The sequence below is a fragment of the Podarcis raffonei genome, chromosome 10 (genome assembly GCF_027172205.1).
Source record: "Podarcis raffonei isolate rPodRaf1 chromosome 10, rPodRaf1.pri, whole genome shotgun sequence".
Classification (NCBI taxonomy): Eukaryota; Metazoa; Chordata; class Lepidosauria; order Squamata; family Lacertidae; genus Podarcis; species Podarcis raffonei.
Window position 1 is genome coordinate 69,373,804 of NC_070611.1, and position 16,484 is coordinate 69,390,287.

At 48.5% G+C, this 16,484-nt stretch overlaps 1 protein-coding gene across 1 annotated transcript in view; it reads right to left on the minus strand.

Moving 5' to 3' along the window:
- Positions 1-16,484, minus strand: part of PLXNA4 (plexin A4) — a 590,122-nt gene that overhangs the window by 139,506 nt on the left and 434,132 nt on the right. Inside the window, exons 6-9 of the mRNA XM_053407170.1 lie at positions 15,206-15,329; positions 12,261-12,414; positions 8,051-8,150; positions 4,863-4,977 (exon numbers count right to left, since the gene is read on the minus strand). Of these exons, the coding sequence (XP_053263145.1) occupies positions 4,863-4,977; positions 8,051-8,150; positions 12,261-12,414; positions 15,206-15,329 (493 nt within the window). The remainder of the gene's footprint in view (positions 1-4,862; positions 4,978-8,050; positions 8,151-12,260; positions 12,415-15,205; positions 15,330-16,484) is intronic.

Consider the following 16,484-nt stretch of genomic DNA (forward strand, 5'->3'; position numbering starts at 1 on the left):
TCGGGAAGGTTTTGTAAATGTTTAATTGTGGGTTGTGAAACACAAGAGCAGTCAAGTACAACATTCCCAGAGTGAACATGTTTACACATGGGGAGGAATGTTTGTCCAGCAAGCAGGTAAACTTCCTGTATCCTTCTGGGCTGGGACAGACTCCCTCTGCATGTGACTAGAAGTGGGCATGGCCTCACCTGTGCAGGTAATGACAAAAGCACAGGGCAGAGGAGCCATCTCTCTCTCTTTCTCCACATGCATCAAAGAAGCAACATCTGCTTAGCCAAAGATGCTCTCTTGGCTTCCAGCCAAGAGAGGACAAATGGGCTGTCTCCTTATGAGATAATTTCCAGGTGTATGTTACTTTTCTATGCTACGTTTGCCTTCTGGCATTGTGAACAGAATGTGAGTGAGTAAACTCTTTTTATACTTTTATAGAAGACTGTGTCGTGCCTTATCTTTTTATGAGGGATTAAGGGGGAAATACCAGAACAGTTATTATAGAGGCTTTAGCGAGCCTGAGCAAATGCATCCGCTGTGAGTTTAAAAAGGGGAATGTTACTCTGCTAAACTGTGAACTTGTGTAAACAAGCTGGAAAGGCTATAATCAGACAATATATCCTCTCCTGCATCCCTGAACATTCCCACATTAATGGGTGGTGTATAGATAATAAAATGATGCTGATGCTGATGCTGAACTAGGATGTCCCTGTACTCATTGGATAAAAAGAGTATGAAAGTGCTGCTGTGGTGTCAGGTCCTGCTTGCCACTGAAGCACCCGATTGGCCACTGTGAGCGCAGGATGGGCCTGATCCAGGAAGCTCTTCTGACATTCTTATTTATCTATTGCTCTTTAGTCTTTCTCCTCTCTCTGGGCAGCTTTGCAGGGCAGCCTCTGCTTGGCTGCCCAAGGCCTGCTCCCCGGCTCGTTCCTCTCGCACCTGTTACGAACCCTTCTTTCTCCATCTGGAGAGCATCCATTCCGGAGACCCAAGAGGGGCGGCAAATCTCGCTTCTTAAGTGGAGGGAAAGGGACAAAGGAAATCAGCGCGTTTGAACCTGAAGGGTCTCTTAAGGCCTGCTAACATGCAGCAGCTGTTCCTGGGGAAAGGCACAGCCGTGGGATCTGCCAAACCCTGGGATGAATTCATATTTGAAGCCCTCATTCTTTTATGTGTCCCAAAGCATGAATGAGCTGGCATGAAATACTTGCAACAAACAAGATATTTCTTCTTCTTCTTCTTCTTCTTCGTCTTCGTCTTCTTCTTCCCCTCTCCCTCCCCTTTTCTTTTTGGTGGCAAAATGAACCCCCCCCCATCCTTCTCTGAGCAGAGAGGGTGGGTGGAATGAGCAACCACCTGAAAACAGCTACGCACGAAAAGATGAAAAACTCCTTCAAGGTAATTAGATGATTAAGAACCTTTTAAGCCCAGGACCTAACAGATTTGTTATCTGGAGCTGCTCTTTTTACACATTCCAAGCTTTTATTCTCTGCTTACCGCCCGCCTTATTGCAATCCGCAACCCCCCCCCCCATCTCCCGCTGCTGCCCTGCGCCTCCCACTTGGTTCCTACTCATACAAAGCTGAAATCCTTTTCAGAGTCCTGAACAAGATACTGTTCATCTCTCGCATGGCAAAAGAAACGCAGGCAACAGAGGCTTACTTCTTCATCCCATCCAGTCAAACCGGGCTAGCTTACGGCATGCGGGCGGCGTCAGCGATATAGGAAGGTTGCGCTGCTAGGAAGGAATCGTTGAAAGTAGCAACGGGAGGGGTTTCGGTGGGAGAAAGAGGTCTTTCTCACTGCCACAAGGGCCAAATTAGAACATAAGAACTTGAGAAGAACCTGCAGGATCAGGCCAATGGCCCATCTAGTCCAGCATCCTGTTCTCACAGTGGCCAATGAAATGCCTATGGGAAACCCGTACGAAGGATCTGAGCACAAGAGCAACTCTCCCCACCTGGGGTTTCCAGTAAAGCCACTTCCGCCCTGCAGAGGAGGTGGGGTTGCGGGCTGCACGCCCCCAGCCCCCAGCCCCCAGCCCCCGCGCGATTGGGGGAATCCCCAGCCACATCACCCCCTGGCCAGCCAATCAGCTGGCTCTGGGGGCGTGGCCTGCCCTATTTAAGGCAGGCGCGGCCAGGGATCTCCCTCTTTTCCCGCCTGCCAGTTGTTCCGGTTTTTCCCACCCTCCCGCACTTTCAGGTTTTCGTTCCTTGACCTTGCTACGGACCTTGGTTGGTCGCCGTTGAGGGGTCTGGTAGGAATTTTTCCACTTGGCAAATTGGCACCAGCCACTTGGTTTTTGCCTATCTCGTAGCAAATCGTCACAACTTTCTTGGTACTGGTGGTTAGGCATTGGTATTGTTCTGTAGTTGGAAGAGGAGAGGAAGCACGATCACTGGGGGGGGGCGGGAACTCGCCATCTAGCCTGGTGGTCATCTAGTGGCAGGGAGTTCCATAGTTTAACTATGCACTCTTACTTGAATTCTGCTTCCTGGTTTTCCGCAGCTATTTGGTTGACCAGTTTGAGAACAGAGTGCTGGAGTAGATGGGTCGCTGGCCTGATGCTACAGGCTCTCCTGACATTCTTATGGAGGTCCAACATCATCTGCGTGGTCACAGGTCTGCCATCCTTGCCTTCTGATATGCTGACAAGCACAAGAAGGAATGTAGGCCTTTCATTGCATTTTTTCCCCTTTCAAACCTTAGGGAATGCGTAAGTTGGCATGATCTCTCTATTAACAACCCATTGCTCCACTTCTTCTCTGCTTCTTAATAAATATCCCAGTCCTAAGCATGGTTCTGTCTTTGTCCTCTCGAACACCACCTTTCCTTTCCAACAATTCATTCCACAAAGGACAGAGTTGCCAAGTGTGTTGTAAACCAGCAGGGCTCAATTCTCCCAAGCCTCTGTCGCAAAGGGAAATTATACGTCAGAGTGAAGTATCCCGGATACAAATCATCCCACCATATTGTCAGCCTGTTTTGATTGAGCTTGACGCCGGAGGCGTAAATATTCTTGCTTTATTGCCAAGCTGAAGTTCTGAACAAGACGCGGACAGGCCTTTCCAACGTCTGCGCTTTGTGTGAGCAATGGCGATTTGGATCTTAATCAGGTGAATGAGTGAAAATGGACTAATCCGATCTTTTACAAAAAAAGATTTGTCTACAACTGGTCCATTAGGGGGCAACTGTTATTGAAGATACTATATACAAGAAGCTTTGGGATGCTGTACCATTATGTTCCAAATCTGCTCCGGGTCTGAGAAATAATGCTAAGAACTGTTTTTGAGGTGCCATTATACACCTGTAAAGCTTTCTTTACAGAAATGCGGGTGGTGCTGTGGGTTAAACCACAGAGCCTAGAACTTGGTGATCAGAAGGTCGGCGGTTCGAATCCCTGTGACGGGGTGAGCTCCCGTTGTTCGGTCCCTGCTCCTGCCAACCTAGCAGTTCGAAAGCACGTCAAAGTGCAAGTAGATAAATAGATACCGCTCCAGCAGGAAGGTAAACGGCGTTTCTGTGCACTGCTCTGGTGCGCCAGAAGCAGCTTAGTCATGCTGGCCATATGACCATATGTACGCCAGCTCCCTCGGCCAATAAAGCGAGATGAGCGCTGCAACCCCAGAGTCGGTCATGACTGGACCTAATGGTCAGGGGTCCCTTTACCTTTAAAGCTTTCTTATACTTCAAGAACAATGGCAGTATTCCACCAAATAACGATGGAATGACTTCTGCTTGCACAATGAGACTTGCCCCACTCTCTCCTCTCCGTATCTCCTCCACAATTTATTTTGGGGGTCTCCCCCAACCTTCCCAAGGAGATTTGGTAATGGCATAAGATGCTCACTGGAAAAGAAAAGCTCACTGGAAAAGTCAAAAAAAATTATAAGATATAAAAGTATGTTTAATAATTGTTGAAAATGATATGTTAAAAAACTAATTATATATATATATGTGTGTATGTGTGTGTGTGTCTGTGTGATACTTCTCAGGTGTAGACTGCTGCTGCAACATCTTTGGAAGGCAAAATACTGATGCTGTTACATAGCAAATATTTTCAGGATATTATTATTATTATTATTATTATTATTATTATTATTTAGAACCCTCCTCCTTTCTCCAAGGAGCTCAAGGTTGAAGAACAATGGTTCTCCCACTCCTCATTTCCTCCCCACGATAACCCTGGCCAAGTGGAGATTCGAACCCTGCTCTCCCAGGTCCTAGCCCAAGTCTCCAACCATTCTACTACCACTGGCTCTGTTGGATATTGACACATTCACACTGACACATGTGAACACACCCAGAGACTATTTGGAGGCTATTCACCCAGAAAGATTGTGATGAGAAAGGAAGTGGAGTCCATTATTACCACAGACCAGAAAGATGATGATTAAATTTATTACCTGCCCTTCATCAGCAGCTACCGTAATGGGTTACAACAATTTTAAATACTGAATTAAAAGCAAATTGCAACCACAGGAATAGGGTGGGCCTGGAAGACACACATCTCAGGTATTAAATGTCAGGCGTTTCATAAAATCATAGAATCTTAAGAGTTGGAAGGGACCCAAGAATCATCCAGTCTGACCTGCTGCAATGCTGGAATCCCAGCTAAAGCATCCATAACAGATGGCCTGGAAGCTGGGTAGGGAAGAAACCGGACACACCTTATGTGAAGGAAATTCCACAACTTAGGGGCTGCCACAGAAAAGGCCCTCTCCTTGGCCACCCCTCTCTGCAGCCTGGAACTTTCTCAGATGAAGCCAACAAATTTCTAAAACTCTCTCCATGTTTCCTCCCCACCCTTTCCCCTTAGAGAGATGATGGTGGACCCTGGCAAACATCCCACAGGGCATTCCTACCTCAGGAACTTTGACTCGTCCTTCCAAGAAGTGGCAGTTGAGGGGCTCGTGAGTACAGACATGGCGGTATTTGCACCAGTGGCACCGGTAAGGGCTCTCCACGCAGGACAGGCACCTGGGCAGAAGGGGGAAGAGGAGAAGGAAATCGAGAGACTTCAAATGCAAAATATGATCTAGACATTTAAAGAAGGCAAAGGGAAAACAACCACACCATGGGGAGGGGAGCAAAGAAAATTATTATTATTATTATTATTACTATTATTATTATTATTAGCATGAATAGTTATTTGCTGCTTTTTCACAAAAATGACTCAAAGTGGCTTAAAACATTAATGCCCAGTACAAGAACAAGAATAAAAGAGGAAACTGAAATGATCATTAAAAATATATAAATTATTTGTTGTCCACCTTTTTCTCCAAGGACTCAAAGCTCCCCCCCACCTCATAAATACCCACAACAGCCCTGTGAGGTAGGTAAGGGGGCTGAGTGGCAGCGTCTAGCCCAAGGTGACCCAGTGAGCTTCCTAAGTGAGTAGAGATTCGAACCCAGGTCTTTCCCAGGTCCTAGTCTGAAGTCTAACCACTACACCACACTGGCTCATAAAAGGGGCAGATCCCACTTAACCCATGCCGTTGAAAAGACGAGCAGCAGAAGAGGCCACAAATATACTTAAGTCCTGTCCTCAATGAGGACCAGAAGCCTGGGAGAATAAAAATGTTTCTGCCTCAAGCCTGGACACAGACAAGGATGATGCCAGGCACACCTTTGTGGGCGGAGCATTCCATGAATGGGGAGCCACCACCGAAAAGGCCTCATCCTCATGTCCCTACCCTTTGAAACTACTTCAGAGGAGGCACACAGAGAAGAGCTTCAGATGACGAATGCAAGATATTGGGGTCCTGAGCTGAGTAAGTCTTTAAAGGTCAAAAGCAGCACTTTGAATTGAGCCCATAATCCAATTGGTAGCTAAGACTGTTTTTTTATATATAAATTTAGACCATCCTGCCCTATTCAATAATCTGGCTGCTGAGTTCTGCAACAGCTGCAGCTTCCAAGCCATCTTCAAAGGCAGCCCCACGTGCAATGCATTGCAGCAATCTAACTGAGGGGTAATGTTATGCAACTGCTGGGTGGTTTACAGCATATATATAAAAACTGTAAAACATCAGACATGAAAAAAATTCCAGATACAGAGCTGCCTTTTTCTAAAAGTCAGATAGTTGTTTATTTCCTTGATATCTGATGGGAGGGTGTTCCACAGGGTGGGTGCCACCACTGAGAAGGCCCTCTGCCTGGTTCCCTGTAACCTCACTTCTCACAGTGAGGGAACCACCAGAAGGTCCTTGGAGCTGGATCTCAGTGTCCGAGCTGAACGATGGGGGTGGAGATGCTCCTTCAGGTATACTGGACCGAGGCCATTTAGGGCTTTCAAGGTCAGCACCAACACTTTGAATTGTGCCCGGAAACGTACTGAGAGCCAATGTAGATCTTTCAGGACTGGTGTTATATGGTCTCGGCAGCCATTCCCAGTCCCCAGTCTAGCTGCCTCATTCTAGATTAGTTGTAGTTTCCAAGTCACATAGCATAGCTGTAGGCTCTAAAACATTGCATACAACAGATGAATCCAGCCAAAATTTCTCAAAGAATTTTTGGACTGGGAGGGACCCCAGTGGGCATCTAGTCCAACCCCCTGCAATGCAGTAACGACAGCTCAATTGGATCAAAACTGGATCGCTGAGAATTTCAGTGTTCAGGGTTTTAACCCTCAAAGGAAGCCTGGCCATGACGGAGGCTCAGAAATAAGAGGACAATGCTAGGATCAGACTCCAGCATCCACAATCTTTCTGCCCTGTCCTTGTCGCATGAACTCCCTACTTCCCTTCCTCGCTGCAAATGTAAGCCCAGACATAAAAGCAAATATCTCATAATTGCTGTGTACACATTTTTCTTTTTGTAAAAAAGGGAACTCCCTGGGTTATTCCTATTCTGTCTGTATCCCCGATGCAAACACTCCACCTCCCTCTCCTGCTGGTGAAATCTGTCTCTGCTTCAATCCACCGAAGACTCGGCTGTTCTTTAAATTGATAACAAGCTCCTGCTCTGATAAATCAAATTAAAAATGGATAGTGTATTATAGTTTGTCAAGTCGGAAAGCAAAACACGCCATAAATATTTAAACGCCAGCATCTCTGGGTAGTTGAAGTCGGGTTTCCAACCGCCTCCCCCTTCTCTCCCCCCCCCCTTCCAATTTCACCTGCGCTGCTGTTTGTCAAAGTGGCAGAGACGGGGAAATAGGATTTGGCGTCGCTTGCGAATTGCCAAACTGATGCAAATATCCCTTCCTGGTGCAGCTAGAGCACACTTTGGGGGCGAGGAAGTCTGTGATAGAGCACCAGTCGCGGAAAAGGGTGGTGCAAAAATCTGGGGTGCTAAAGATACGGTGGGTGCATGCCATGGGAACGCTAGATCTCCCAGAACATGTGAATTGCACTGTGGGTTAAACCACAGAGCCTAGGGCTTGCCAATCAGAAGGTCGACGGTTCGAATCCCTGCGATGGGGTGAACTCCTGTTGCTCGGTCCCTGCTCCTGCCAACCTAGCAGTTCAAAAGCACGTCAAAGTGCAAGTAGATAAATAGGTACAGCTCCGGCGGGAAGGTAAACGGCGTTTCCGTGCGCTGCTCTGGTTCGCCAGAAGCGGCTTAGTCATGCTGGCCATATGACCCGGAAGCTGTACGCCGGCTCCCTTGGCCTTTAAAGCGAGATGAGCGCCACAACCCCAGAGTCGGCCATGACTGGACCTAATGGTCAGGGGTCCCTTTACCTTTACCTTTACCTTACGTTTGTACAAAGAGGGACGCCACCTGATCTGCGTTTAAAGCAGGATCATTTCCCCAAAGAATCCTGGGAGCTGTGTTTCATTATGGGTGCTGAGAGTTATTAGGAGACACCCCTAGTCCCCCAAAAGCATACCGTCCAAGTGCCCCTATTTTCCAGGCACAGTTCCAGAATTACGAATGCCATCCTGGCTTCTGATTCAATCCCAGAATGTCCCCATTACCTTTGCCAGTGCTGCCACCACCCAGCTCAGGGATGAGGATGAACTGGAATGTTGGAGGGTGTGCGGAAAGAGCTACGATTCCCAGAGTTTGCCGGGGAGACGGACTGGTGCTTAAACCGCAAACTTACGAGTTGTGGACGCTGCAATTGTAGAAGACGAAACTGGTGCTGGCAAAAGTCATCCCTGTTTCCTTGGATTTGAGCTGGAGCTGGACAATGTGGTGGTCTCCTGGAAGAGGAAGAAGAAACAGGGCTTATTACATCTAGTTGCATGGCGAGTCCGTCCCCCCCCCCCCGTTGGAACTAAAGACACGTGACACAATTATTAAGGTTAATGGGCTAAATAAGGCCACAACTTTATTGGTTACAGGTGATGAGCAATATTGGCTTAGGCATTGGTCCTAACCGACTATATCCAGCTTCAGCCCGTCCGCTAGAGGTCCGGAAAGGGTTAACCACCAGTAGGGGGAGTCCTGCTGATGCACATCAACTAGGAACTCCCCCGGGGTCACCAATAGGGGGCGTGCCTTAGGCCCTCACCTCCCTAGGCTTCGGACAGGGCCACACACCCCGGAATCCTTTATCGGACTACCCTTCAATATGTGGGGCAGGTGATGGCGCTACCTCCCCTCTTCCATCTACAGAACAATACCAATGCCTAACTGCCGATACCAAGAAAGTTATACGAGGTAGGTGAAAACCAAGTGGCTGGTGCCATTTTACCAAGTGGAAAAATTCCTACCAGGCCCCTCAACGGCGACCAACCAAGATCCATAGCAAGGTCAAGGAACAAAAACCTTATAGGACGGGAGGGTACGAAAAACCAGAACAGCTGGCAAGTGGCAAAGCAAAGAGGGAGAGCCCCGGCCGCGTCTTGCTTTAAATAGGGCAGGCCATGCCCCCCAAACCAACCAATTGGTTGGCCAGAGGATGACACGGCCAGGAATCCCCCCAATCAAGTGGGGCTGGGCTCCAGCCGCAGCACGCGTGGTAGGGCCGTGAAGCCCGCAACTCCACCTCCTTCAAGGGCGGAAGTGGCTTTCTAAAAGAGGAAGACAATCCACACTCTGTTCACAAGGAAGTTCTCCTTGCTGACTAACTTGGCTCCCTTTCCACCTGCCCTCAAGATGCAGCCCTCAGCACGCGGCGTTCCTTAAAGAATCATGGGAAGTCCGCTCACCTTTTCATTGGTGGGGGCATTGTAGCCAGACAGCCAAGCCTCAATAGTTTTCCGGCTTAGGGGTGGAGATATGCCCCCTCCTTTCTATGTCATCTGTGCTGGGGGACAGCCCCTGTCAATCAGCTGGCAGGGTGGGTGTGGCCGCAGGTAATTTAACTGCGGCACAGCCGGTTGGCACCCTCTTCTTGCCTCTTCGTCACATCACCCACCCTCTTTTCATGCTTTTCTCTGATATGACCTGGTTATGGCAATTGTCAGTCGCCATGTTGTTGGGGCCGCATAGGAATTTTTCCCACTTGGCAAATTGGCACCAGCCATTTGGTTTCCGCCTACCTATTAGCAATTGTCACAACTTTTGTGAGGTTAGGCATTGGGCAAGCCTTCATTTGGTTGGAGGGAAGGTTGTTGTCTTCGCCTGCCCCTCCTCAGTAAAGGTATCCTGTTAAAGGGATCCAGGGTGTGAATCCTGTCCAATGCCTGGACGTGGGCTAGGGCCATGTCAAAGCCCCTATGGCAGCCTTTCTCAACCTGTGGGTCCCCAGATGTTGTTGAACTACAACTCCCATCATCCCTAGCTAGCAAGGCCAGGGCTCAGGGATGATGGGAATTGTAGTCCAACAACATCTGGGGACCCACAGGTTGAGAACCGCTGCCCTATGGCGACCCCACAGGTGCCACTACCTGATGTAAGTTATAGGGCACCCCCTATTGGTGGGTTAACCTTCTGTGTACTCCCTGCAGACAGGCAGGAGTCAAGATACAGCCTGGCTTCACTCCAATGTCTAAGCCAGACATGGCCAAACTTGGCCCTCCAGATGTTTTGGGACTACAACTCCCATCATCCCTAGCTAACAGGACCAGTGGTCAGGGCTGATGGGAATTGTAGTCCCAAAACAGCTGGAGGGCCAAGTTTCGCCATGCCTGCCCTAAGTCAAACCGTTCACATCTGTAACCAATAAAGTTGTGGCCTATTTGAACCCTTAAAGCAAAATACTCTGTGCCGGTGTGTTTTATTGTTCTCCTGGGAACTTTGTGGCTCAGGTGCCTTGGCACACAAATGTAACTTTACCCTTCACAGAAGTGAAATTCCTAATACCCTAAAGAAAAAACACTTCTCTGGATCCTTTGATGGGGGGGGAGGAGGGAGGGAGATCTCTAAATGTGCATCGGATGTGCTTTAAAACAGAGACTCATAGAATTGTAACATTGCAAGGGACCCCAAAGGGCATCCAGTCCAACCCCTGCAATGCAGGAATCACCTTGCTTCATAGGAGCCTTCCTGCCCCCTTCTTTAATTCCATCTGCCCCCTTCCAGTAAGTATAGGCCACAACCTTACTCCCTTTCTCCCGCCTCACATCTCCGCCTGCCTAACAGACCAGGATGCTGGCTGATGACAGTAATTGCAGGAATTTCATAAGGAAGGTGCACATGTTTAATGCAAAACTTTAACCCGCCTGCCCTCTTCCACCTCTATTATTTTCTTCCTCACCTGAGAGAGTCATTAATCAATCACGCCAAAGGGAACCTGACAACAACTCATCACCGCCGGCCTGTACACACACATGCACATGCACACTCCTGCATACATTTTGCCATCGGAGTGCCCCACCACTGCCCATCTGCCACGCTGATGACTTTGACAGCTCAGTTAAATGCGTTGCATTTAATAAGAGCTACTCTTCCCTTAGGGATGCGTGTGGCGCTGTGGTCTAAACCACAGAGCCTAGGGCTTGCCGATCAGAAGGTCGGTGGTTCGAATCCCTGTGATGGGGTGAGCTCCCGTTGCTCGGTCCCTGCTCCTGCCAACCCAGCAGTTCGAAAGCACGTCAAAGTGCTAGTAGATAAATAGGTACTGCTCCGGTGGGAAGGTAAACGGCATTTCTGTGCGCTGCTCTGGTTTCACCAGAAGAGGCTTAGTCATGCTGGCCACGTGATCCGGAAGTTGTACACCGGCTCCCTCGGCCAATAAAGCGAGATGAGCGCTGCAACCCCAGAGTCGGCCACAACTGGACCTAATGGTCAGGGGTCCCTTTACCTCTTAACTTAGATTTAGGGGACACGGGTGGCGCTGTGGTCTAAACCACTGAGCCTCTTGGGCTTGCCAATTGGGAGGTCGGCGGTTTGAATCCCTGCAACGGGGTGAGCTCCCGTTGCTCGGTCCCTGCTCCTGCCCACCTAGCAGTTCGAAAGCATGTCAAAGTGCAAGTAGAAAAATAGGTACCGCTCCGGCGGGAAGGTAAATGGTGTTTCCATGCGCTGCTGTGGTTCGCCAGAAGTGGCTTAGTCATGCTGGCCACATGATCCAAAAGCTGTCTGCAGACAAATGCCAGCTCCCTCAGCCAGTAAAGCGAGATGAGCGCTGCAATCCCAGAGTCGTCAGCGACTGGACCTAAGGGTCAGTGGTCCCTTTACCTTTTACTTCTCCCTTGCTGGGGACTTCAGAGGGCTGGACAGAGCAGTGGGAGCAACGTATGCCTGCTTGCCCCCCCCATTTAAATTTGGGCACGGGGGAAGAGAAGGTCCACTTGGATTCAGCACATGTCAGAAATGATCCCCTCTCCTGTGCCATATCAGGATATTCAAGGTCAGCTCTTGGGTTCACTGAGAAGCATTCTTGATAAGTGGCCCCCAAACTTGTGGCAGGGTTAAGTGCCCTCCCCAAATGCCACAGTTCGCCTTCAAAAGGAAAAGGGAAATCCCAAGAAATTTGGGATGGGTACATCTCTCCATTTCCCTTTCCCCCCCAAACTTAAATTCTTTTCCCCGCATCAGTTTGCAGTTTTTAATTAAGGAGAAGAAGAAAAAAAACCTCATGAAAATGTACCACTGTGAATTTCTGTGTTTGTGTACGCAACGTTGCTTAATGCGCACCTTTTTACAAAGCAGTTTCCCTTAAAACAATGAATTTTGTATTGCTTCCCGCGCCGATATGCACAATGTTTAATGCACACTTTACCCAACCTCATGCGTTCTTTGTGAGCGTGCACTGGCAAAATTCAAGAGACGTGTGGGTTTCAAAGGACGGTTGCTTTTCGGCTGGTGCAACCTTCCGGCAACAGTGAATTGTGCAGGTAGCAGACCTTTAGATGGGAGCTGAATTCAGTTTCTTCCCCCTGTCTCTGTAACAACATCCTGGATGGAGACTCAGTCGGACTCACCGTTCGCTGTGATGATCTTTGGCACCTCCTTGGCTGCGGGGGACTTGCACTGAATCCGGCTCCCCAGTACCACGCCGTCCATTTCTGACAGGTCCCCAAAGGTGCAGTTGACACCGTCCGACAGCTCTGGGACATTGTAAGTCTCCAGGACCAGCTGCAGGAGAAAAGGGGAGAGGAGAAGCAAGAGGTGGTTGATGGAGGAAGCCCAGCGAGAGAGGCAGAATTACACTGGTGGCGCTAAGACAAAATGCCTCTTGCTCAATAAGTGGCATCCTTTGACAGAAAGCAGTGCTCAGGGTGGGGAAGGGGTGCAGTGCAGATGTAAACACGAGGTGGCAATGCAAGGATTCCTGGCACAGCGCCGTGCTGGGGTGGGTTTGCCCGGTGGGGGTTAGGAGTGCTCTGCAGCGCTCATGCAAAGTGGGCAGCCTTTGGGGAATGCCATGAAGATTTGAGGCGGCTCGCCGGCACGAGCGGCGCTTCTGAGGAAGGCGGCTAGTTACTCACAAGAGGCACTCTGCGGACTACAGAGAAACTGCAATGCTGCAGCCTAACTCTCTACGCCTCCTCTCCTAGCACCACCAGCAGAGGGAGCTCTCTGTGTCACCAACAAGGCCCTGCGCATAAAGGAGTCTACATTATGAAATAGATAAATAAATGGGGCCCACAGGTACAAATCACGCCCTCACAAACTCAGGGGCCGCTACGTGTGTGCGTACGCTGCCATTATTCATATGGATGTAAGCCGTTTCAACCGAGAAGCAAAGTAATAAAAATTGCTTTGAGCAGATAGATAGAGCAGCTGCGCAGGAGCCTGGTCTGTTTCCAGGCACAATTCAAAGTGCCGGGGCTGACCTTTAAAGCTCTTCACAGCTTGTGACCAAGGTACTGAAACACACAGCCTCTAATAACACAAATTGTTCTGGGAGTCTTTGAGACGTTATTTTTAGTTGGCTCTGATAACGATTTGTCCTGTAAGCCCACTAAGTGGAAAAACAGCGTATTAATATTGTATAGTGAAAGGGGGGAAATGCCCAGTTTATGGCAAGAGCGCAAGGTGTCGGGGGGGGGGGAGGTTAGAGCTCCCTTGGCTGCCCAGATGCATCATTAGATGCTCAGAGAAGCAACTGATTTCTAAGTCCGGGCATTTAAACCATGGTTCCCTCCAAAGAACCCTGTGAACTGTAGTTTGACCTCACAAAACTATAATTCCCAGCTCCCTTAAGAAACTGCAGTTCCCAGGATTCTGGGAAGCATGCGATGTAAATGTGCTTTAAATCGTGGGTAGGCAAACTAAGGCTTGGGGGCTGGATCCGGCCCAATCGCCTTCTAAATCCGGCCTGTGGACAGTACAGGAATCAGCGTGTTTTTACACGAGCAGAATGTGTCCTATTATTTAAAATACATCTCTGAATGATTTGTGGGGTCTGGCTGGAGTTTTTACATGAGTAGAATGTGTGCTTTTATTTAAAATGCACCTCTGGGTTATTTGTGGAGCATCGGAATACATTCACCCCTCCCTCCCCCCCAAAAATATAGTCTGTCCCACCACAAGATCTGAGGGACAGTGGACTGGCCACCTGCTGAAAAGCTTTGCTGGCCCCTGCTTTAAATGGTTGCAGCAGATGTGATGTGGGGCTCTTAAATGGGTCTGAAATATGCCCCCGTCCCACAAATCTGGTGACTGAATATATGCGGGGTGATTTTCCAAGATAGGTAGTGACTCATAATCTGAGCAACACAGAGGTTTTTCCCTCGCTGTAAAAGAAAGAAAACTACAACTGGAAAATTACCCCCTGATTATCTTTTGTGTGCGGTGAATTCCTGTTCTTACTGATTTGTTTAAAGGTACAGTATACGTCTGTGCGATTCCACGTGTGTTTAATGCTTAAACCTTGCTCAATGAGGTGTACAGAAAGAAAGACGTTGGCCTGGTATCCATGCATGCCAAGGAAAACTCCTGAGCCGCCTTTCACTCCAGTCCTGTGTGAAAGATGTGGGCACACTTGGCACCCACTGATTCCAGTGGGTCCAGGCATCCTAAACAGTGCACAGGACCCTTGAGATCCATTTGGCATGGCCAGTTAGTCCCACGAGACCAGGGCCCTTCAGGATTTAACCTCCTTCCATCAGGCCTGTAAGACAGAGCTATTCCGCCTGGCTTTCAATTTGAACTTAGCCTGATCTTTTATTCCCCTTCCTTCCCTCCCCCTCCCCTTTTTATGAAGATTACCCGCTCTGGGATCCCACAGCTAATTCTCCCCTGATCTCCTCGCTGGCCCAAGTAGGACTAATTTAGCCAGCTAGCCCTGGTGATCATCTAATGTTTATTGGATGGATTTCCCCCCTAAACTGATTTTTGAATTCTGAATTATTGTTATTCATGTTTTATACTGTATTTTATGCTGTTTTTTGTTGCATCAATTAAGTGTTTTAAATTTGTTGTTAGCCGCCCTGAGCCCGGATTTCTGAACCAGGAAGGGCGGGGTATAAGTAAATAATAATAATAATAATAATAATTTTTATTATTACTCTGTCTACCCCTCAGAGCTGATGCATCACAGGGGACTGGGTCTCAGCGATGGCAGCCTCTCCTTGTCGCCTGATCTCCAGCAGCTGCTATAAGCTCCCCAAGAGAGGAGGCTGGCCGTGGCGCTCATGGAGAGGCCACGAAGAGGCCAAGGGATGTTCCCTCGCAGCCATCAGCACCAGGGGAAATAGGGACAGCCTGGGATCAAATCAGAAGCCAGGACAGCTTTCATAATTCCAGGACTGTCCATGGAAAACAGGGGCGTTTGGAGGGTATGCAAGTACGTGCTTCGCGTCCACGCAGAACTCGACGTGCTGCTAAGCCTACAGGTCAAATGGGGCGTAAACATGTTGGTAAGGCCAGGGGAAGCTGAAATGGGGTGTTTCGCGGTGAAGATTAAGGCCTCCGCCCTTACCATGACGCTATACTGTGAGACGGAGATGTTGTTGGGGTGCACGGTCAGTCGGACGCACTGCTGCATCTCCGAGGCAAACCTCCGGGGCTCTCTGGACCGCTCGCATTGCTCTTTCCTTGTGCACCTGGGAGGGAAGGGAACACAGAAGAAGGCTTGAGAAGTTGGTGCCTGAAGCCAGCAGAGAGGTAGCAACAGGTCCTGTGGTGCTCTTGCCTGGTTTGCTTTCATTAGGTCAAAGATCAGCACCAGAGCTGCTCCAACAATTGTTTGCAGAGAGGTGGCGCTGTGGGTTAAACCACAGAGCCTAGGGCTTGCTGATCAGAAGGTCGGCGGTTCGAATTCCCACGACGGGGTGAGCTCCTGTTGCTCGGTCCCTGCTCCTGCCAACCTAGCAGTTTGAAAGCACGTCAAAGTGCAAGTAGATAAATAGGTACCGCTCCGGTGGGAAGGTAAACGGCATTTCCGTGTGCTGCTCTGGTTCGCCAGAAGTGGCTTAGTCATGCTGGCCACATGACCCGGAAGCTGGGGTTGCCCAGAGTTGTCTGCGACTGAACCTAACAGTCAGGGCTCCCTTTACCTTTTTACCAAGGATGATATTATTATTATTATTATTATTATTATTATTATTATTATTATTATTACCTGTCCTTCACTTAAGGCCCCAGGGCAGGTGATAACAATTTAAAACATGACATTAAAAACAACTTTTAAAAGTTACAATTGGAGAAAAAACACCGCAACCACGCACACAAAAAAATCAAACAAAAATAGCAGGAACATCTAAGGAAAAGTAACAGAAGTTCATACAACCACTTACATATAGATTTCAAATATGCCTGCATTAGAAATCTTTAAGACTGTTTTCTAAAGAGATTTTATTTTCCCTGTGTCACGGGACGCCAAACTTTGGGGCAGCTGCAGAAGTGGGCAAGAAGTGTTCACCCACTCAGAAATTGGACAGAAAACAGAACCCTGACTCTGATAGGGTTACATTGTTGTTGTTGTTGTTGTTGTTTATTTATACTCTGCCTTTTCCCCTGACAGGGAGTCAAGGCAGTTTTCAGATAAAAAGAAGAGCTAAAAACATAAAAAATAGTAAAAAATAATCATTATTAAAAAATAAGCAATGGTAGAATTAAAAACATGTGCGTGCACGCACACGCACACACCATACAGATAATTACAATAAAACAGCACAGCATGAGCCCTTTCCCAAAAAGCTTTCTGTTCCCAAAAGCCTGCTGCCAGCAGAAGGATCACAAGGAGGGAGCAGTCTAGC